The sequence below is a fragment of the Geotrypetes seraphini genome, chromosome 8, assembly GCF_902459505.1.
Source record: "Geotrypetes seraphini chromosome 8, aGeoSer1.1, whole genome shotgun sequence".
Lineage (NCBI taxonomy): Eukaryota > Metazoa > Chordata > Amphibia > Gymnophiona > Dermophiidae > Geotrypetes > Geotrypetes seraphini.
The window spans coordinates 50,445,243-50,468,996 of NC_047091.1; the positions used below are offsets into that span (position 1 = coordinate 50,445,243).

A 23,754-nucleotide genomic window follows, 5' to 3' on the forward strand; every position below is an offset into this window, starting at 1 on the left:
CATAGCGGCATTGTCGGCTTCGGTGGTGCGGGCGCTGGACTCTAGATTTGATCTTTTATCCAGCCAGCTTACCTCTCTTGAATCCCTTTTGGGGGAAACGACTCGGCGGACGAGGGAGCTGGAGCATCGCGTCTCGGGGGTTGAGGACACGTGCTCCTCCTCAGCGGCGGATCTGGCCTCCCTGCGTGCACAGCTTCAAAGTCAAGCGGCAAAGATTGAAGACCTCGAGAATCACTCGAGAAGAGACAACATCCGTCTGGTTGGGCTGCCTGAGTCGGTTCCTGACTCGCATCTCCTTTCCACCTTGGAGTCGTGGCTTCAGCTGGCGTTGCCGCTTCCACCAGGGGTTGGGCCCTTGAAGCTTGATCGCGCTCACCGCCTGGGCCGGCGTACGGAAGATTGTGAATGCGCCCGAGTTACTATCTTCAAAGTACATAATTCGGCGGTGAAGTCTGAACTTATGCGGCAGTACCGACAGAAGCGGAATACTCTCTCCTATGAGGGTATTCCGGTGCGTCTGTTCCAGGATTATTCACCTGCATTACAGGAACGTCGGCGGCGCTTTTCCCGGGTGTGCTCGGCTCTTTTTGACAGGAAACACCGGTTCCAGCTTCTCTATCCAGCACAACTGAAGGTTTGGACTCCAACTGGTTGGCACACGTATACAACGGCGGAGGATGCCCAGGCCTACTTAGATTCCTTATCGGGAGAAGCGGGACCCTCCTCGGCTACCTGAGCCCTGTGGCAATGTTGGCGTCCGGAGCTGTTCTCCCTTACTTGAATGGCCTTGTTCTGTTTGGCCATTGTTGGCTTTTTGAGCTTTGCTACAGCTTGCTTCCTCTTTTGGTCCTTGAGCCTCCTAGACTCTGCTGACAATTACATCTCACCCAGAGTTTGGGCTGCTTTGTGGCCCACTCCTGTTACATTTTATGTTTCAAATGCACTTTGTTCTCGTTCTGGTTGTATACCTGGATTTGCTTTTTTAGCATCTTCCAGTTCCTGTTCAGGATATTGTTTGTTTTTGGGGGCCTTTGTTGATTGTAGGTGCCCTTTGGGGTTGGATGGGTATTATGCCTATGGGGGGGCGTTGGTGTCCTGTTTGGCTCGGGGTTTGCCTCCTCTTGGTGGATTGCAGTATGTTTGTGGGGGTTGTGTTTCTCTTTAGGGTGTTGATTGGGTGTGTATGGCTGGGAGTGGGTGATGGGGGGAGTATCTGTGTGTTTGGGATTGGTGCTTGCTCGCTTTTAACATCTGGGCCAGTGGGGCTGCCTGTACTATGTATGCTTCGTACCTGCCCCCTTAGGAGGCTCCTTGGTGCTCCTTTAAGGCTCGCTGGCTCCTGGGCTGTGTTACTCCCCGTGTCCGGGGGTCATTCTGCTTCTTAGCTTCTCTCTTCTTTGACTTCTGTCTGTGTGTGTTGATAGATGGGGTGTTCTGCTTGTCTGTGGTGTGGCTGGGATTGAGGGATTTGGGGCCCTGACTACGTCTTCCGTACCTCTATCTCTGTTCCACGTTAGTGGGAAAGGGTTTTCTTTCTGGTTGGGTTTTTGGTGGGTTTGTTCCTGGGGAGTGGGGGGGTGGGTTGGAGGGAAAGGGGGGGATGGGGTGGGTGGGCTGGGAGTTGGTGGGGTGGGTTTCTGGGGGTGGGGGGTCCTCCTTCTGTATATTTGCTCAATAAGTTTGCTATGTTTTGTTGTTGGTCGTTTTTGTTCTATTCAATTCTTTGGCGATTTCTGCTGCTCTGGGGGAGGCTGGGCTCTTGGGGTAGTTTTTACCTGCTTTTCTTTCTCTGGCACTGCTTCCTTCCTGTTTTTCTGCTGTGAGTACCCCATTTAGAATTGCCTCTTGGAATGTGGGGGGGATCACGTCGCCTGTCAAGAGATCTAAAATACTTGCTGCCCTACAGCGCTACCGGTCTGATATTGCTTGTCTACAGGAAACTTGATTGACTGATGCAGAACATCTTAAGTTACGTCGTTCTTGGGTGGGGGAGGTCTATTTGCTTCCTCTTCGGGTAGTCATGGGGGCATTGCTGTGTTGGTCTGCAAGTCTTCGCCTATAGGAGTCCAGGTTCTTGATAAATCGTCAGACGGCCGCTTCTTGCTTCTTCGCCTTTCTTTGGGTGGTCGCTCCTATCTTTTCCTAGTGGTTTATGGCCCTAACTCTGGAGAATCGGCCTTCTTACAACGGTTGCTTCACCTTCGCTCTTGCTTTCCTGAAGATCCTCTGCTTCTTCTGGGAGATTTTAACTTGGTAATGCATCCTGATCAGGACAAGTCTGGCTCTCCTGCCTCTTCTTTGGGTTCTAAGAGTCATCTCCTCTCCGACTTTTGTGACTCTCTTTCAGTTACGGACCCGTGGCGTCTTCTGCATCCTGAGGTTCGTGACTATACCCATCTCTCTCGTGCCCATGGTACCTGGTCTCGTTTGGATTACATTTTCTTGTCTTCCTCTATGTTTCCTTCTGTTCAATCGGCTGAGATTGGACCTCTGTCTATATCGGACCATGCCCCGATTTGGGTTGATGTTCTCTTGGATTCCACATACCTCCGCGCGTCGTCATGGCGGTTTCCCTTCTATCTTGCCCAGGATGCGGAATTTCGTGCCTTTTTGCAGGCCCAATGGGAGACTATTCTACTAATAATGCTTCCCACATGGATGATCCTATCTTGTTTTGGGAGGCTGGGAAGACGGTGATTCGAGGTCATATCATTTCATTTCTGTGTGCTCGTCACAAGCGTATTAATCAGGGGATCGTTACTCTAGAGCGGGCCTTGCGTTTGGCGAAGCGGTCCTTTTCTCTCCACCCTTCTCCGGAGACTCGAGATTGTTATCTGTCTACTCAGGTGGCCCTGAACTCTCTTCTCCATTCTCGTTCCCAAAAATGCAAAGCTTTTTATCAACATCGTTTTCTTCGTTACGGTAACAAACCCGGCCGCCTAATGGCTCGTTTGGTTAACGCTACGACTGGCAGGAAGCCGATTTTATCCCTGCGGACCCGGGGTGGTGGGGTGGTGTCCCGGACTTCTGAGATCTCCGGGGTCTTATTTGATTTTTTTCGTCGGTTGTATGAAGCTTCGGATGACGCTTCTTTGGAGATGATGTCGGACTATCTTCACTCTTCAGGGCTGCCTCGTTTGTCAGCGGATGCGATTTCCTCTTTAAATAGTCCATTTCGGGCGGTTGAATTGGAGTCTGCTATTAAATCGCTCTGCTCTGACCGGGCTCCGGGCCCGGATGGGTTCTCGGGTGACTTCTATCGGATCCTTTCTCCTACTCTTTATGGCCCTTTATTGGCGTATTTTGATGCAGCTACTGTCCGTGGTTCTTTTCCACGTTTTGTGAACGAGGCTCTTATTACCTTACTCTTGAAGCCTGGTAAGGCTGCTGATTTGCCGGAATCTTATCGCCCCATTTCATTGATCAATGTGGACCTCAAACTCTTTGCTCGTATGTTGGCTGATCGTCTTGCTCCTCATTTGCCACGGCTTATCCATGAGGATCAGGTAGGTTTTGTTCGAGGCCGACAGTCTGTACACAATGTTCGCAAGGTACTTCTTGCTCTAGCTCAGTGTCAATCTCGCCAAATTCCGACCCTGTTTGTTAGCCTGGATGCTTCTAAGGCGTTTGATAGCATTTACTGGTCCTTCTTGTTTCGTACTTTGGAATATGTGGGGCTCGGGGGGTTCTTTCTCGCTGCTGTGCGTTCCCTCTATTCCAATCCCTTGGCTTCCTTGCTTGTTAATGGGACTTGTTCTGACTCTTTCCCTATTCTTTGTGGTACCCGACAGGGTTGCCCCCTTTCTCCTCTTTTGTTCCTTCTTTCTTTGGAACCCTTGTTATGCACTCTTCGGGGGTTTGCGGAGGTCCGAGGTCTCTCGGTTGGTGACTTCGAACTTAAGACTCTGGCGTATGCGGATGACATGTTTTTAATTCTTACTCATCCTGAAGATTCTCTCCCAGCAGCTCTGGATCTTATTTCTGAATTTGGTTTTTATTCAGGGCTGTCTCTCAACTTAGATAAATCCTTGGCCTTACCTTTTCCACCAGATTTACGAACTTCGTGGAGGGGTGTTTTCCCTCTTCGTTGGGCTGATTCTGATTTGCGGTACTTGGGGGTTAGCATTCCGCTAGATCTCTCTAGTTTGTACCGGCTAAATGTAACCCCGTTGTTTCAGGCATTACAGAATAGGTTGCACCTTTGGGAGACTCTTCCTTTCTCCCTTTTGGGCCGAGTGCACCTGTATAACATGCTTCTGGTCCCTTGTTGGCTTTATGTTTTTCAGGTCCTTCCCCTGTATTTGACTTTTCGTGATGAGCGCCGATTGGAGCGACTGGTCCAGAAATTTCTTTGGGCTGGTAAGCGACCTCGCTTGCCTTATAGGTGGGTGGCGACTCCTTGGTACAGAGGTGGCTTGGGCTTATTGAATCTTCGATATTTGACAGTCGGTTGTGGAATGAGGCATATTAATGATCTCTTTAGGGGTACTTCGGCGTTTACTAACTCCTCTCTAGAACTTTCCTGTTTTTGCTCTACTCATTTTAGTGCCTATCTTCATTCTATCCCTTCTCTTGTACCTGAGTCTCTTTCTATGAAAGCTTTACACCGACCCTTGCGGAAGGTTTGGCGTTGGGTCTGCAAATTTCACACTCTTTCTCCCTCTGTCTCTCCCTTCCTGCCTATTCGTTTTAATGGTTCTTTCTTACCTGGGACTGATGGGCCGAGTTTTGCTCGGTGGGAAGCAAAGGGCATTCAATATCTATTTCATTTGGTTACTAATGAAGGCACTCCTAAATCTTTTGCTCAGTTGCAAGCAGAATTTGGTCTCCCTCCTACTGACAATTTTGCTTACATGCAAATCCATCATTACATTTCTTCCTTACCTTCTAGCTCCTTGCAGGCCGCCTGTCATGAGACTTTGTCTATGGCCTTTACCCTTGGTTCTCAACAACCGGTCCCTCTCACGTTTCATCACCGCCACTTGAAGGATGAATGCCCTTTGTTTGACCACTCTCGGCTGCGAAATGCTTGGTCAGGTGATCTTGCTGTTGATGTGCCTTCTGATATACTCCTTCAGGTTGTCCGTCGACTGCCTGCTTTTCGTAAATACACTACCTTTTGGGAGCAACATTTTAAATTGATTTTTCGTTTATATATTTCTCCTAAAAGGGCATATTTGGCTCACTTCCGTCTCCATGCAGCCTGCCTTCGTTGTCAGGCTCCGGAAGCCAGCTTAGGACATATGTTTTGGACTTGTCCTCAGGTACAACTTTTTTGGACTGCTATATTTGCTTTTGTGGAGAATATTTGGCATGTCACTATTCGCAGTTCCCCTTTGCTTTTGTTTGGGACTATTCCTCACTCCTTTCCACGTTCCAAGGGAGAAGCAGCTTTCCTCAAGTGTTCAATTTTGATTGCTCTAAAATGTATCCTGCTGAAATGGCTTGAAGCTGAGGCTCCAGACTATTCCCTTTGGAGGAGCCGCATGATTTCTCTCTTGATGTGGGAGCGCCGGGATGTGACTGATTTGTCATCTCGCCAGGGCCGTCTTTTCCAGACTACTTGGGAACCTTTCTGGACTACTTTGACCCCTTTGGCTCGTAGCCGGATACTTAATTGACACTTTTGTTTGTACTTCTCCTTTAGTTCCTTTTCTATATACCTTGCTAATCTGATTTTTGTTCTTTTGTGTTTGGAAGGAGGACCCAGGGGTGGGAATGGGAGGGGGGGTATTTTGGTTGGGGATTGGTGGGGGGAGGTTCTTCTGGGGGATATTTCAAACCTTTGAGCTGGTTTTGTACTTCTTGTGTTACTCTGTTGTTTTCTTGATTGCTCAATAAAATATATTTGACCATATAAAAGATGCCATTCACTCGACCGGAGTGGACATAACAGTGGCAAATGACCGACCGGAATCAATATGGGTTAAAATACCAGGAAGAAAGGGAGCCGAGATAAAGATGGGACTGTACTACCGCCCACCTGGACAAACAGAGGCAATGGATGAACAACTGAGGGTCAAATTGAGGAGAGAATGTAAAAACGCAAACACCATAATTATGGGAGATTTCAATTATCCCGGGATAGACTGGAGCCGTGGAGCTTCAAAATGTTCCAAGGAAATGGACTTCCTGGAGGCTGTGCGGGACTGCTTTTTAGAGCAGCTCGTCAGGGAACCAACGAGAGAGACAGCTATACTGGATTTAATCCTCGACGGGCTGAAAGGACCTGCACAAGAAGTGGAAGTAGTGGACCATTAGGAAACAGTGATCACAACATGATCCAATTCAAAGTGAAAATAGAGGAGGACCATTGCAACAGCATTCAACTTCAAGAAAGGGAACTATGACCCCATGAGGCAAATGGTAAAGAGAAAACTCAAGCACAGCTCCAGAAAAACACGGACGTGGAGCAATCCTGGACCTTATTCAAGGATACGGTAAACGAGGCGCAAAACTTGTATATACCCAGATTTAGAAAAGGGAGCAAAGGAAATCATACAAAAGACCTAGCTTGGTTAACCAACGAAGTTAAAAATGTGATAGGAAACAAGAAAAAATCTTTCAAGAAATGGAAAAAGGATAAAACCGAGGAAAACTGGAAAGAGCACAGGAAACATCAGAAAGAATGTCACCGTGTGGTCAGAACAGCGAAAAAAGAGTATGAGGAGAGACTTGCCAAGGAGGCACGGAACTTTAAACCATTTTTTTCGATATGTGAAGGGAAAACAACCAGCGAGGGAGGAAGTGGGACCCCTGGATGAGGGAGACAGGAAGGGAGTGGTAAAAGAGGAAAAGGAGGTGGCGGACAGATTAAACAAGTTCTTCTCGTCAGTCTTCACGAAAGAGGACACATCCAACATGCCGAATCCAGAAAAAACCTTCAAGGGGGACCAAAAGGAAAAACTATTGTCAATAGAGGTGAGTCTTGAAGACGTACTCAAACAGATAGATAGATTAAAAACAGACAAATCACCGGGACCGGATGGAATCCACCCGAGAATACTGAAGGAGCTCAGAGATGAACTAGCAGAGTTACTACTAAAGATCTGCAACCTATCTTTGAAAACAGGGGTAATCCCGGAGGACTGGAGGATAGCGAATGTTACACCTATCTTCAAAAAGGGATCCAGAGGCGACCCGGGGAACTACAGACCAGTGAGCTTAACCTCAGTTCCAGGGAAGATGGCTGAATCTTTAATCAAAGACAGCATCGATGAGCATGTGGAGAGAAATAATCTGATGAGAACCAGCCAGCATGGTTTCTGTAAAGGAAGATCTTGCCAAACGAACTTACTGTGCTTCTTCGAGAGGATAAACAAACAATTGGACCATGGTGACCCCATAGACATCATATATCTGGACTTCCAAAAAGCCTTCGACAAGGTACCCCATGAGCGCCTGCTAAGAAAACTGTGGAACCATGGAGTGGAAGGAGACGTGCACAGATGGATCTGTAATTGGCTGAAGGACAGGAGGCAGAGGGTGGGAGTAAAGGGACACTACTCGGAATGGGAAGCAGTTACGAGCGGTGTCCCGCAGGGGTCAGTGCTAGGACCACTGCTGTTCAATATATTCATTAATGATCTAGAAGCAGGGACGAAGTGCGAGGTTATAAAATTTGCGGACGACACAAAACTCTCCAGCAGGGTTAGAACTGTTGAGGAATGTAAAGAGCTACAAAGGGACCTGAACAAACTGAGTGAATGGGCGAAAAAATGGCAAATGTGCTTCAATGTAGAGAAATGCAAAGTCTTGCACATAGGGAAAGGAAACCCGATGTACAACTATAGCATGAGGGGGATGGTATTGGGCAAAAGCAACCTAGAAAAGGATTTGGGGGTTCTGGTAGACCAAACAATGAAGCCAGGGGCACAATGCGCAGCGGCCTCAAAGAAGGCGAACAGAATGCTGGGCATTATCAAAAAAGGAATCACTACCAGAACCAAAGAAGTTATCTTGCCGTTATATCGGGCGATGGTGCGCCCTCATCTGGAGTACTGCGTTCAATACTGGTCGCCGTACCTTAAGAAAGATATGGCGATACTTGAGAGAGTCCAAAGAAGAGCAACGAAAATGATAAAGGGCATGGAAAACCTACCATATGCCGAGAGGCTGGAGAAACTGGGGCTCTTTTCCCTGGAAAAACGGAGACTTAGAGGGGACATGATAGAAACTTACAAAATCATAAAAGGTATAGAGAGGGTAGAGAGGGACAGATTCTTCAGACTGGCAGGGGAAACAAGAACAAGAGGGCACTCAAGAAAATTGAAGGGAGACAGATTCAGAACAAACGCTAGGAAGTTCTTCTTCACTCAGAGGGTGGTGGATGCCTGGAATGCACTTCCAGAGGAGGTGGTGGAGCAGAGTACGATTTTGGGTTTCAAGAAGGGGTTGGACAGGTTCCTGAAGGAAAAGGGGATTGAGGGATATTGATAAAGGGGGTACTATACAGGTCAAAATGTCCTCAAAAGAGGATCATTTGCAGGTCACTGACCTGGGGGGCCGCCATGAGAGCGGACTGCTGGGCACGATGGACCTGTGGTCTGACTCGGCAGAGGCGATGCTTATGTTCTTATGGGTGCTCGTGTGCTGCATTGCTGATGACATCATAAGTGATGCTGCAGAGGAACACGGGCAAGAGAAGACGGCAAAGCAGCCTGTCTAGATTTTTGCCGACGTTGCGTTTGTTACAAGGTATGTCGGTCTCGGGGTTTGGGGGTTGAGAGATGGAAGGGTCAGTGTGTGTGTGTGTATGTGTGTTTTTGTGCGGCGGGAGGGGTGCGTGGCGGGGGAGTGTGTATGTGGGGGGATGGGAGGAAGGGAACGATAGAAGCTGCAAGGGTTCTGCTGCACATGGGATGGGAGGGATAGAAGCTGCAAGGGTTCTGGCTGCACAAGTGATGGGAGGGAGGGATAGAAAGATACTGTACAAGGGGATGGGTGAGAGGGGAGGAAAGATGCTGACCATGTGGGGGAGAGAAAGAAAATAGGAAGAATTAGGGTGGAGAAGAGGAAGGGCGAGATGATCATTGTACATGAAAAAAAATAAGACCTACCCCGAAAATAAGACCTAGTGCCTTTTTTGGGCCCAAAATTAATATAAGACAGTGTCTTATTTTCAAGGAAACACTGTAGCTAGATTACCCAAAATTCAGAATGTGACAGTTGTTTGATTTTTGACTTGAAGAAGTCTGATCATGTCACTCTGTATTATAAAGAGCTTCACTGGCTTCCATTTGAAGCCCAAGTATTATTTAAATTTGGGACCCTTTGTTATAAAGCTTTATATGGGCAGGCACCTGAGTATTTATTGGACCAATTCACCTTTTTAAAAAAAAAAAACAACAGATTGCCCATTATGAGTTACTTCTTCATGTTTCCTTTTGTTCGAGGTAACATTTATAAGTAGTCTTACAATGACTGTTTGCCTATCAGGCAGCCAGTTGGGATAAGGAGATATGTAATTTGTTTGCTTTGTCTTGTTCATATATACACTTCAGAAAATTATTAAAATCAACTTTATTTGTGAGGTTTTTAGGAAATTAATAGTAATAATGGTTATGCTGTAGGTCACTGGGGTTGCACAGTCTCTTGGCTTTGTAAACCGCATCGATCTGAGAGGTTTTATGGCCTACAAATGAAATGTAATGTAACAAAGAAATAGATATTAAAAGGTGAAGGGGATAAAGGGGATCCCTGGGGGACTCCACAGGGATTGCTTCATATTCTAGAAAGCACTTCATCAACTTTAACTTGATAAGTGTGAAATTGTAAAAAAAAAAAAAAACCAAAACCAAAAACAGAACCTTTCCTGAAAGTCTCACAATAAGGAACTTGGGACTAATGACTCTTTCCCACCCCAGAGTGAACACAGAGTAGGAACCCATGACTAGCAACTCTTAGTGAGGACAGTGAACAGGAATCTGAGACCAACTTTATGTGTCAAATTAACAGACCACCGGTCTGAATATTGGCCGATGCCATGTTAACGTCTGGATCAACGAACATAGCTGGATATACAGTGCCAGAAGAGACACATGCTCTGGGGTTAGGTCAGCTTACGGCTGGAAGTAGCTTTTAAGCAGCTTTCTGCCAAAGGCTGAATATTACCCCCTTCATGATTTAGCTTATGTCTTTCTAGTAGTGGTTTAAGGCGAGTTTAATTCGGGTAAAGTAGGTTTTTGGAAGACAATATGCAGACTTTTAGGAAGACAATAAACACAACTATTTAAAGAGAGAATTATAATATACTAGTGTTTAAGCCCGTTACATTAACAGGTGCTAGAGTACATGTCTGTCTGGTTTTTTTTTTATTTATCTCTCTCTCCTTGGATGCTGTCTGTCTGTCATTCTTTCTGCCTGTCTCTCCCTGGCCCTCTATCTGTCTATCTTTATTTCTAACTCTATCCTCTTCCCTCAATCCTGCATGTGCCCTTTTTTCTTTCTCTTCCCCACTTCCTTCCAACGTCTGCTCCCCCTGTCCCTCAGACTTCCATTCAGTGGCTGTCTCCCTCTCTACCCCTTCTATCTACTGTTCACCCTCTGTCTTGCCCCTTCCATTCACTGCCCTCTCTTCTCTTTCCATCCAGTGTCCGCCCTCTCTCTCTCTGTTCCATATGTTCCTCCTTCCTTTTCCCTTGGTCTGGCATACATTCCTCCTTCCCTCCATGCCCTGCCATCTCTTCTTCCCTCCAAGCCATTCTCTCCCCCTCTGCTCCCTTTCCTCCTTGAATTTCATTGGGCAGCAGCAGCAGCATTCACAGTTCATTGCTGTTGCCGGCATCAGGTCTTCCTCTCTGTCGGGTCGTCTTCCTGAAACAGAAAGTAGGCAGGACCCGGCAACAGCAGCGAATTGTAAACGCTGCTGCTGCCCGAAGAAGCCAGGCCTTGAAAAACCCGAGGCAGACCGCTTCTCTTCCCTCCCAGCCCAACCCCTGCTAATTCGGCTCCCTTACTCTTTCCAATCCCCGCCTGCGTTGCGGAAGCGTGAAGACTGAACAATCGGGGTGGCGAGGACGTGGCTCAGGAGACTGTGAAGGTGTTGGCATGCAGCGGCGCTCCACGAAGCCCTCCTCCCGGCAGCTGCCACCAGCACCAATCGGGGCGGTGAGGACGCAGGAAGGGAGAGAGCTTGCCTGCGCTTCCTCCAGCGGTTGGTGAGTGAGGGCGGGAGGAGGGGAGTGGCTAGAGTGATCCCTGCTTCCGCGTTCTAAAATGGAACGCGGCCACGGATCAGAAATCACAGCGGCAGGGATCACGAAATTTCAAGAGCGCATGCGCGCTCTAGGGTTTTATTATATAGGATATACCAGTGAGCCTTATTAATTTTTAAGGTGGGTCTCTAATGAGCTGAAGGAGATTCATCAAATATCTTCCCGTGTGCGTCAATGATATCCATCTCCACCAGTCCACCTTCAAACTTCATTAGGGGTATCCTTAAGATTGTGAACATTTCCAAATACATTTTCGTTTGCCTCTTGAGAAATGCCTTGTCTTTCAAGCCTGTGGCTCATCCCCCATCTGCTTTACCCTTTCTGTGCCGAGTCTGGGTAGAATAGCAGAAAAATAAACAGAAAGACAATGGGGGCCACCATTGGCCTCTGCATTGAAGAATATTGATGTTTATGTGATTATTTATATTTTCTTTGTGAATTTATTTATTTGATTTTTAGCCCATCCTCCCTAGGGTGCTCAGAATGGGTTACAAATCAGGTACTCAAGCATTTTCCCTATCTGTCCTGATGGGCTCACAGTCTATTTAACGTACCTGGGGAAGTAGAGGATTAAGAGACTTGTCCAGGGTTAAAAGGAGCACTGTGGGGTTTGAACCCACAACTCAGGGTGCCGAGACTGTAGCTCTAACCACTACACCACACTCTCCTCTTTTATCAATGCTTTATTGTAAACTGACAAAAACTTTGTGATTGTCAGTACTGGTATATCAGTAGGTTGAAATGAAATAATCAAATTAAGCATCTACCAGTCGCTCTTCAACATATAAGGTTACCTGTGCACTCTCCCGTGACTGTTGCCTGGTATCCTGGCTCACAATCTGTCACACACTTGTAGGAACCTGGTATGTTCTCACAGCGTCGAGTGCCGCAAAGGGCAGGGCCATACTCTAGACATTCATCAACGTCTGGAAAGCAATTAAAAAGGTCAGGAAGAACTTCAAAGGCACACACCCAGCCCGGACCCTCAACTGATCATATCCTCAATTTATTTTTAGCCCAACTATATTTAAATTCTTACACAAACTGGGAGTAATATGTGAAAACCATGGGTACATTATCTAAAACATTTATCTGGGTAATAGAACCTACGTGAACAATTCTGCTGAATATCTTTACAGCAAACAACAAAAAGTCCAACAGGGCGAGGAACCCACAGGTATAAACAACACAGAAAAAAGTGGGAATGGACAATGAGCACTCCACCGAAGATCACTGATGTAAAGCCAACTTGTTTATTTCAATGACCTTCGGTGGAGTGCTCATTGTCCGTTCCCACTTCTTTCTATGAATATATTTTCAGACCATCTCAGCACTATCTGGATAGCAGAAGAGTGGTCTGGGTGGAGTCAGATCAGAACATGATGTGTCTAGATGGCGATGATTTTCCTCACCGTTATCTGGATAACTCCATGCAGCCAAGCAGTTGTCCTATCCAGATAGCAGCTATATATCACTTTTTTTGCAGAGTACCAGTACCTCATCGCTCTATCAGAATATGCAGTGGCGTAGTGAGGCCCGGGGCAGTGGTGCCCTTCTCCCACCCTCTTCTCTGTCCCCGTTCCTTCCCAACTCCCCTTTCGTGTACCCCTCCCTTCCCTGTACCTTTTTTAAATTTTCCAGGCGAGAACAGCAGCATGAATTTGCTGCCCGTGTTGTGTCAGTTATCCCTCTGACGTCACTTTCTAGGCAAGGGGCCAGGAAGTGACGTCAGAGAGAGGTGACACCGATGCGTGCAGCAAGTTTGTAATGCTGCTCGTGCAGGAAAAATTAAAGAGGTACGAAGGGAGGGGCACACAGCAGAGGGATCCGGAAGGGGGGGGGTGGAGAGGAGGATGGGTGCCTGCACCCTTTACAAAGACTGCCCCCCAGGCACCACCCTTACTACGCCAGTTAGAATATGCAGCAGAAGTCACTATGCAGCCGGCATTTAAAAAAATATTGACTCTTGTGGGTTCAATATTATCCCCTACATGTGCATATTTTATCTTTCTAACTTCTAAATAACTTATTGATAAATATACTTAGCTTGTGTAGCAGCCTTATTCAACTTCACCCCTCCCCTCCACACACACACACACTCTGAAAAAGTCCGGAGGCCCAGACATAAGGTGTAACAGTACAAGCTCGAATTCAATTCAAATTATACTGTATATTATTCAAAGTAATAAACGGTACTGCACCCAACTACCTAAACAATCACCTAAATCGGAACCTTACAACCAGACAAAGGAGAACTCAGACCCCATTTGCCTATCCCTCATTCAAAGGAACGCAACACAACGCAAGAAGATGTATGACAACTTACTAGCAATGCAGGCAGCGAAACTAGACCCCTCCATCTCTAACTTGCTGACAGCAACATGCGACTTCAAATCATTTCGAAAAGAAATCAAAACCCTGCTATTCAAAAAATTAATCCAGATATCTTAACCCCCCCGTCCTTCCCCCTCCCCCACTGTAAAATTCCCCCTCAAATTTTGACTCCTCTTATAACTCCCCTTCATAGACTCAACTATGTAACCAGCCCCCTGAATTGTAATTTCCCCGTAAATCTCCAGTTTTTCTTCTGATGTAATCCTCAAACTTCTACCCATCCCTTAAGTTCTCCCAAAGACTCAATTTATATAACCAGCTCCCTAAACTGTAAATTTTCCTGGAAATGTCCAGTTATCTTCTGATGTAATCCGCCTAGAACTGCAAGGTACAGGCGGAATAGAAGTCACTAATGTAATGTATTGTAATACCTGTACAACCCCCGGATGGCGATGCCCGATATCCTGCGTCACAGTGGGCAATGCATTTGTAGGATCCTAGTGTATTCTCACAGCGCTGTGCACCGCACAAGGAACCTCCTTGCTCCCCACACTCATCAACATCTGGCGCAAAAGAAGTGACCAAACAAAGGGAAAATGAAAATTCTATTTTTATTATAAATTGGTAGTCTTAGAAGCCTATTTAAAATTAGCAGAAATGATTACACATAATAGAAACGAGGATAGGGTAGAGCAGTGGCATAGTACGATACCCAATTTTTGGTGGGCACACGAATCCTGCCGCCCCTACCTGGCATCACTCCCTCCCCTATCTTACTGATAATCCAATCTCACAAAAGGCATCCTAACCTTAGGTGCATCATATTTATGCCAGGGTCTTCTTGGCCTAAATGAGTGCTTTTAAGTCCAAAACAGGTGCCTACATGAAAAAAAACCCCACCCACAATCTGCCCCCTAACCACGCCTACTTTCTGGTAGGTGCCTTGGACTAGGCGCCTACCTCAAAGTAGTAGGCGCCTACTAAGTTAGACTACCGTCCAATTAAGTGCAATTTATGTCTATTAAAAGGTGCTAATTTTCAGTTATCGGCGCCGACTAAGCCTTTTAAATAATTAAGTTAGGCGCCTAGATTGGCTAGGTATGCCGATCTAGGCACCTAACTTTAGGGTGTTATTTAAAGAATCAGGGCCTTAGCACATCATCCCAGTGCCTAACTTTAGAAAAACTGTAATCCCCTATCTGCGTAGCTAAGAAGGTACTGTATATTTAGGCCTGCAAATACAGCCACCCTAGCTTCAACTATGTAGCTATACTGATAACAGTGGAATACATGGGCTAAATTTAAATACTGTGACACGGATTAAACCCCTCCCTCCTCCCCTGAGAATCCTTGGTGGCATGGGTTAAGACTAGAACAGGCATAGAGGATTCCTGAGATTAGATTTACCAGATGTCCTGGAAAACCTGGACATGTCCTCTTTTTAGAAACCTGTCTGGGCTCCCGAACGGAATTTCCAAAACCTGGCATTTGTCTGTGTTTTGGAAAGTCCTGACGAGTTCCGGTCACATCTGGAAGGTTTCTGAACATGCGCGGATGATGTCATACACATCCGCGCATGATCCAGGCCCTCCAGACACGGCTGGAGCTCGTCAGGGGAACAGAAGAGGCTGGTTGGGGCTGGGGGATGGAACAGAGCAGGGCTGGCGGCTGAACTGGGTGGGGCTGGAGGCAGAATGGGGCGGGGTCATGTGTCTGAGGGTGCAGAAGAAAATATGGCAACACTACCTGGGATAAAGTCAGATCAAGCTTTATGGGATCTCTGTTGTATTCTACATTTCTACAAATCTGCTGGCTTGGATTCCTGAAAAGGTAAAAGATTAGTGCAAAGGTTTCTTGGGGGAGGAGTGAGTATCTCACCCTGACACACTGTCTTGTCGGCACTGGCCCGGAAGCCAGTCTGGCATACACAGTCAAAAGAGCCCTCTGTGTTTCTGCATCGCCCTCCCCCGCAGAGAGCTCTCTCGCGACACTCATCCTTGTCTTCCAGGAGAAATGATTGGACAGCCAGGAACCAGCGAAAAAGTGAGAAGATTAGCAGTGAAAATTAGAAATGTAGTTATTTTACATATCAAACTCATTACAAAATGACCATTTAGAGGGTAATTTTATAACAGGTCATCTTTTGAGGCAACTTTAAAAAAACACATACTGTAGGTGCCCAGGTGTCTTATCAAATAGGAAACACTAAAACAATATTGAAGATGAAAAGTGAGGCAATTTGGAAACTCCAATAACTGTGAACCTCACTTGTTAGAGTTCAAAAGTACTGTGGCATATGAGCCATCAATTCTATTTATATATAACTTCTATAGTTATTTTTCTTAAAATAAATAAAGACTAGAAAACAGCATATGTTTCATTTTTTACTTATCATTGCATGCAATGCCTCTAGCGTGCCCCGACGGGACCCGTTTCACCTGTAAGGGCTTTTTCAAGGGTTCTTTAAAGGAGCTCTTTTTTCAGCGTCCTTACAATTCTGGGGCTAGAAAAATAACTATAGAAGTTATATATAAATAGAATTGATGGCTCATATGCCACAGTACAATTGAACTCTAGCAAGTGAGGTTCACAGTTGTTGTTGGAGTCTTATCAAATAGGCTCACAGAAAACCTGCATAACTGAAGCTAAAATACAGTTAAAGCAGTGGGCTGAGAACCAGCTTGGTTCAGATCCCACTGCTGCTCCTTGTATCTTGAGCAAGTCCACTTCTTCAGGTACAAACTCAGAGGAAAATTTTCAAAGGCATCTATCCTGTTAGTGGATGACAGTAACTGGATAAGTGCCGATGAGAGAGATATTCAATGGCACTAATAGTAGATAGTGCCACAGATTATTTCCTGACTGCCTTGGCACAATCCAGACAGGCCCTGATTCTATAAATAGCATCTAAGTCCTAGGCGCCTTTGGCACGGTTGTCAATCAACTTCTAGGTGCCATTTATAGAATCACACCAAGCAGTAGCTAAACATTCTTAGGCATCGGTATGTATTGAATGCTTAGGTGCACTGCCATTTAGGCTGGAGATTTCTTGGCCTAAATGAGTGTGCCAAAGGTAGTCACCTACTGGCGCCTAAGTGAATCCATACCCATTCTGAATCCGTCTGCCTACTTGCCGATAGGCGTCTCAGTGTAGATGCCTAACTCAAAGTGGTAGGCACTCACCATAAAATTAATTTTTTAAAATCGGTTTTAATGGTGCTTTCAATTATCAGTGTTAAATAAACCAATTAAAAAAAAATTTAGGCACTTAACTGTATGCATCTTTTATAGAATAAGGGCCACAGTGCTAGTGGTCCAAGGGTAGAGCTTGGAAGGAGCTGGAGGTTAACTGATTAGCGGCCATACTCAGGCTGTTAACTGGATAACATTAACGAGATAACATTAAGACAGCAAAACAGGTGTCCTAATTTTATATGGCTGCCAACTGGATAGCACTTCCAAGCTGGTACTGAAACTGGATATTCCGTGCTAAGTCAGTATCTGAATAACTGGCACTAAATATCCAATTTCAGATTAACTGTGGGGGCTGGTATTTTTCCTGGGTTGACCACTATTAGAAACAGGATACTAGGCTTGATGAAGGAGTATTAGACCATGATCGATTTTCAGAGGGTTGTGTTCGTGAGGAGCTAGCTAAAATAATGGTAGACAAAGCGATGGGGCCGGATGGTGTACATCCGAGGGTGCTGAAGGAACTTAGAGAAGTGATTGACTGACCTTTTCAATGAGTCTCTAGAGTTGGGAGTGGTACTGGAGGACTGGAGAAGAATGGATGTCAAACCTCTCCACAAAAGTGAAAGTAAGGAAGAAGTAGGGAATTACAGGCCAGTAAGTCTGACTTCTGTGGTAAGCAAATTAATGGAAACGCTTTTAAAACAGAGAGTGGTCAAGTTTCTGGAATCCTGTGGATTACAGGACCAGAGGCAACATGGATTCATTAGAGGTAGGTCTTGTTAGACAAATCTGATCCATTTCTTTGACTGGGTGACCCGAGAATTGGATAGAGGATGTGCGCTAGATGTGGTGTATTTAGATTTTAGCAAAGCCTTTGACAGTGTTCCATACAGACGTCTAATAAATAAACTGAGTGCCCTTGGGATGGGTCCCAAAGTGACAGGCTGGGTTAGGAACTGGTTGAGTGGAATGCGACAGAAGGTAGTGATCGAAGGAGTTTGTTCTGAGGAAAGGGATGTTACCAGTGGTGTGCCTCAAGGTTCCTGTTCTTGGGCCTGTTCTTTTCAACTTTTTTATAAATGATATTGCTGAAGGGTTGTCGAATAAGATTTGCCTCTTTGCGGATGATAACCAAAATCTGCAATAGAGTTGACACGCCGGATGGTGTGAATAACATGAAGAAAGACCTGGCGAAACTTGAAGAATGGTCTGAAATTTGGCAGCTAAAATTTAATGCTAAGAAATGCAAGGTCATGCATTTGGGCTACAAAAACCAGAGGGAACGGTACAGTTTAGGGGGTGAAGAACTTATGTGCATTACGGAAGAGCGGGACTTGGGTGTGATTGTATGTGATGATCTTAAGGTGGCCAAACAGGTTGAAAAGGAGATAGCAAAAGCTAGAAGGATGCTAGGTTGCATAGGGAGAAGTATGGCCAGTAGGAAAAAGGAGGTATTGATACCTCTGTATAAGACTCTGATGAAACCTCATTTAGAATATTGTGTACAATTCTGGAGGCTGCACCTTCAAAAAGATATAAAAAGGATGGAGTCGGTCCAGAGGAAAGCTACTAAAATGGTATGTGGTCTTCGTCATAAGGCATATGGGGACAGACTTAAAGATCTCAATCTGTATACTTTGGAGGAATGTAATTCTTGTTTTTAGTTTGAATGTAATCCGCCTTGAACCGCAAGGTAATGGTGGAATAGAAATCACTAATGTAATGTAATATGTTTAAATACCTACATAATATAAATGCGCATGAGTCGAGTCTCTTTCATTTGAAAGGAAACTCTACAATGAGAGGGCATAGGATAAAGTTAAGAGGTGACAGGTTCCGGAGTAATCTGAGGAAATACTTTTTTACAGAAAGGGTGGTAGATACGTGAACAGTTCCTGGAAGAGGTGGTAGAAACAGAGACTGTGTCTGAATTAAAAGGGCCTGGGATAGGCACCCGAGATCTCTCAGAGAGAGAAAGAGATAATGGTTACTGCGGATGGGCAGACTAGATGGGCCATTTGGCATTTATCTGCCATCATGTTTCTAGGGCTATGACTATGTTTCTATGCAGTCTGTCCCAGTATGGCAGCTCTTATGTTCTAACTGAAGCTGAAATTGCCTTGTTTGATGGTGCTGAGGTGGGAAGCCCTACACATATTCAGCAATCTACTCAAGGAAACCCTAAAGCTTTTATTTACATCCCCTTGGCCTAGTCTCCATGCAATGTCATCACCCACTTGTGATGATTAATGTCCTACTGTTCTTGAAGAATAAACTGGAAACCCAAAAGAGCAGGAGGAGACTGGGAAGTCAATCAACAGGAAAGCAGCTAATCCAATTGTTGCTTACTGCAATGGTTATTAGGGTTTATTTTTATCTAGAATGCATTGCACTAAATGAATATATATAAAATAGGCATCTTTGAGACTTGGTGGAAGGAAGATAACCAATGGGACACTGTCTTACCGGGGCTATAAACCTTGAAGTAACTGAAATGGAAATTGTAAAAGCCCATTTCTAAACTGTCTAATGCAGGGATCTCAAAGTCCTTCCTTGAGGGCCGCAATCCAGTTGGGTTTTCAGGATTTCTCCTTTGAAAGCAGTGCATGCACATAGATTTCATGCATGTTCATTGGGGAAATCCTGAAAACCCGACTGGATTGCGGCCCTCAAGGAAGGACTTTGAGACCCCTGGTCTAATACAACTCCTGGGACATAACGATAAGCCAACGATGACCTATTTGAACTTGTAACTAGTGTTTGTAACTATGACCTAAATGTATTAATAGTTGTGCTGATCTACCTGTACTAGCAACTCTATTGAATGTCCGTGTGAAACTGCCCATTGTAACTTCCTGGGTAAATGACCAAACCTCTTGTAATGTAATTCAACCTTGAACGGAATAGGTAAAGGTAAAATGGAAAACCTGATTAACATAACATATACCATGTAGCCTTAATAATATTATAATACAGAGTAGAGCTGAACCAAATAGCATATTTCACCATTATAAGAAGTAGGGCTGCATATTTACAACCCCCTTTTACTAAACCGCGATAGCAGTTATTAGCGCAGGGAGCTGCACTGCTCCCAACACTCAGAGTTCCTATGAGCGTCGGGAGCAGCATAGAGCATTCAGTGCAGCTCCCTGTGCTAATAACCGCTCTCACGGTTTAGTAAAGGGGGGGTGATTAACGTGTTAAAACATTTATTGTGTGTTAAAAATTTTAATTCACATTCACATCACTTTGTCTCCTCGGCTCTACCCCGCCATCTGCCACCGCCCAATGCCGCTGCCTGCTCACCGCCTAGTTTTCTGCACAGTTACTCATTCCCCGATCCAACCATGCAAAAAAGCTAAATAATATTAAATGCCATGTAAACTAGTAGAGCGATTGATGCTTTAACATGGCTTCTCGATGCACTATAAAAAGTGATCGCTTTTAGCGATCCAAAAAAAGTGACTGGTCAAGACCAGTCTCTTACTTGTATAACCTGTTTTTTTTTTAATGGGCACAGATGTGAATCATTTGCATGCAAACATTTTAGTGCATCAATAGCTCTTTCTGAAATTGGCCATAAAATCAGATTGGTGCAGACCCACACGGTCTTTCTGATCTTCTTAGTGCATCTAGCCATGAGTGCTTTGCAGAGGCACCATCTCGCCCTGCTCCTCTCCTAACTGCGCGTGCCCCTTGCCTTCTCCCATATCTTTTTTACTTCCCCAACATGAGGCTGCTGCCCGCTTTGGCATTGGCGCTCTCTCTGATGTCACTTCCAGGAATCATGCCTAGGAAGTGATGTCAAAGGGCAAGCCAACACTGATGTGGCTATGCTGCTCACACCGGAGAAGTTAAAAAGGTACGAGAAAAGGGAAAGGGGTCAGGAGAAAAGGTGGGGAAGGGGCACCACCGCTCCATGCGCCACTCACCCATATTATGCCACTGGTGATTTGAAAACAAACCTTAAAGTGATTCAGGGGCAGAGCCGGGGATGAGACCGAGCCCTAGGGAGAGAAAGGAACTGGAAAGATGCTGTCTGGTCATATCATACCTATGCAGGAAGCTTTATCAGGTGATGTTGTAAATCCCTCTGCACAGAGACAGGTATATGAGCCCTCTGTATTCAGACACTCCCCCCGTGGGAAACAGAAATCCCCTTCCAAGCACTCAATGATATCTGCAGAGAAAGCACCTAGTGGTCAGAACAGCCTGTTAAGAAAGGGAGCCCCGCATTTCTCTGCGTGGCTTCAAATTTCTTCACTATGCTTAAATCTATCTGTGCAAACATAATAGAGGGGTGTGGGGAAACCTCCCCCAAACTACATAAGTCTGTTCTGCTCTAAATACAAACATTAAACAATGATTTAAACCACTACTAACCGAAACAAACAAGGTGGAAACAAAAGGAACCACCTACCTGTGAGCCATCTGCACCAATATTCTGTTGCTCAGAATTTATTTTTTTTATTTTATTTATATATTTATTGAAATTTTCAATATATTACAAGAAATAAACATTCTTGCTAAGGAAATACAGCCAGAATAAATGGTAACACATCATATCAGATTATATAAAAATAAAAATAAAATTCTTGCTTCCTTAGACCACAAAATATTGGGGAGTAATGGCAATTATTATTAAGAAGTTAAACAAAAAGGAAAAAGAACCAATCAATGAAAGGCTATAACATACTCTGCATTATCATAATATTCCCCGCTAAACACCAGCAATTTTCTTAAGCTCCAGAAATGATTTTAGCTGCTCTGGCTGAAAAAAAATATATTTAACCTGAGCAAATTTTACTACACATTTACAAGGGTAAGCCAGTAAAAAAGACGCCCCAAGTCCCCTGGTCTCCTGTCGCAAAGACAAAAATTGTTTCCTCTTTTCCTGGGTAACCTTAGTTACATCCAGGAATACCCATATCTTTTTACCATGAAACAATTCTTTTGATAAACGGAAATAAAGTTTCTTAAAGGAATCCAAATCTTGTTGAAATATAAATGAAATCAGAAGTGTCACTCTCAATGAAGAGTCAGATATTGACTCTTCCAAAATATCTGATATATTGTTAACATCCAATTGCGGTGTATCTGGTTGAATTCCCTCCATTGATTCCCGAGGTCTAGTTGTTTGTGGAAGATAATATATTTTATTTAATGGAGGAATATGGTCTGGTGAATATTTTAAAACTTCCAACAAATATCTTTTAAACATCTCATATGCAGAAATCCCGGGTACTTTGGAGAAATTCAAAATTCTAGCATTAAGTCTGCGATTAAAATTCTCAATATTTTCTATTTTTCTTTGAAGCATAGTATTGTCTTTAATCGCAGCTACTTTGAAAGCTTGCAAAACTTGAACTTCTGATTGTACTTTTGTTATGGAATTTTTCATTTCTATATTAGAATGTTCCAAGGTTCTTGATACATCATCGATTTTACCAGCCAAAGTTTTTACCTCTTCTGATGTCTTTGAAGCAGCCTCTGATGTTTTAGTTGCAGCCTTATCCAATTTCTGGAGCATTTGCCAAATTGCTGCTAGAGTCACCTCATTACTGGGGTTTTTCTCCCCAATGTAGACCTCCATCGGCACAAACTCGTCTGCCCCTGCCGCTTCCTCCACCGGAACTCCAGGCGCGTCCCTAGCAACACTGGCTGTTCCCGCCTCCAGGGCCTTCGAGTTCGCCGGACAAGGAGGTGGCTCTGCTTGCGGTGGCGAAAGTGAGATCTCATGCCCCAGTGAGGTAAGGCCTTCTTTACCTTTCCCCAACGCGGGGCTTAATTCGCCAGGTCCAATGCAGATGCCGGGCAATAACTGCTCAATCGTCTGCTGTCTGGAAGGTGGTACCGGCGTCGAGGAAGAAGGCGCCTTAACCAACCCTTTTCTTTTATGCGGCATATTTCTTACTTAGAAAGGGAAAACGCTGACAGCCACGAGAGCTCGATCTCAACGCCGGGTCCGTGCCGCCATCTTGGCCACTCCCAGGTCCTACTTATACCTCGCTCAGAATTTATAATGAGACTCTTATGAGTGAATTCCTCTTAATTCCTGACCCTACTGGGCAGGTGATAGAAACAAGACATCTGACTAAGCAGGCATATCTGAAACAGAAAGCAGGCTAGTAAATATCTGACAGGGCAGGCGTCAAGACTACCATTCTTGTTTACAAGAAAGAAGATTAGCAAGGTAAGAATCTAATCTTCTTTCTTGTGCAACAAGACTGGTAGTCTTGACCAACGAGACATATCAGGGCAGTTCCCGGCTCCTAGGGTAGGACAGATGAGCCTGCTGCCAGTAATGAGTAGTGCTGCCCGATTTGAATCGATTCACCAATTCACTTCGGTGAATTGATTCATTTCCCCCAAAATTTGACTCACAGATTCAGTGAACAGCCCTCCCCCCTCCCGGTGAGCCTCACATACCTCCAAGGACCTCCTAAAGCAGCAGCAGCAGCGGTGGTGGATGGCTAGCAGATGCAGGCTCTGAACAGGCTTGTTCATGGCCTGACCTGGAGGGGCCTTCCTTCTACCACATCATTGATAATGTTACTGATGACACTGATGATGTTACTGATGATGTTACTGGCATGGCAGGCCATGAACAAGCCTGTTCAGAGCTTGTGTCTGCTAGTTGTCCACTGCTGCTGCTGCTGCTGCATTGAGAGACCCAATGGTATGTCAGATCTCGGGGGGAGGGTCAGTTGGGAAGTGTTGCACAGGGGGATGGGAGGGACAGAAAGCTGCCAAACAGAGGGATAGGAGGGAGGGATGGAAACCTGCTGCACAGGGTGGAAGAGAGGAAGAATTGTTGGCATGGGGTTGGAGAAGTGGAAAGGAGTGCAACAAAGCGATAGAAAGGGGTGAAAAGGAAACATCTTGCATATGGTGGAATGGAGGGAGACATGCATGAAGAACTGAAGGCAGGGAAAGATGGTGCATGGGGAGAGAGAAAGAAATATTTCACATGATAATGGAGGGGAGGAAGGGGAATAGAGAAGTTTGA

At 45.2% G+C, this 23,754-nt stretch overlaps 1 protein-coding gene across 3 annotated transcripts in view; it reads right to left on the bottom strand.

Moving 5' to 3' along the window:
* The window catches only part of LTBP4 (latent transforming growth factor beta binding protein 4), a 506,304-nt gene that overhangs the window by 36,671 nt on the left and 445,879 nt on the right, over positions 1–23,754 (bottom strand). For all 3 annotated transcript variants that reach the window (XR_004540381.1, XM_033955323.1, XM_033955322.1), the window contains exons 21-24: positions 20,800–20,925; positions 15,429–15,551; positions 13,982–14,113; positions 12,011–12,142 (exon numbers count right to left, since the gene is read on the bottom strand). Coding sequence is in view for 2 of the 3 variants with exons in the window: in XM_033955323.1 (XP_033811214.1) it covers positions 12,011–12,142; positions 13,982–14,113; positions 15,429–15,551; positions 20,800–20,925 (513 nt within the window). In the remaining variant the exon portion in view is untranslated. The remainder of the gene's footprint in view (positions 1–12,010; positions 12,143–13,981; positions 14,114–15,428; positions 15,552–20,799; positions 20,926–23,754) is intronic.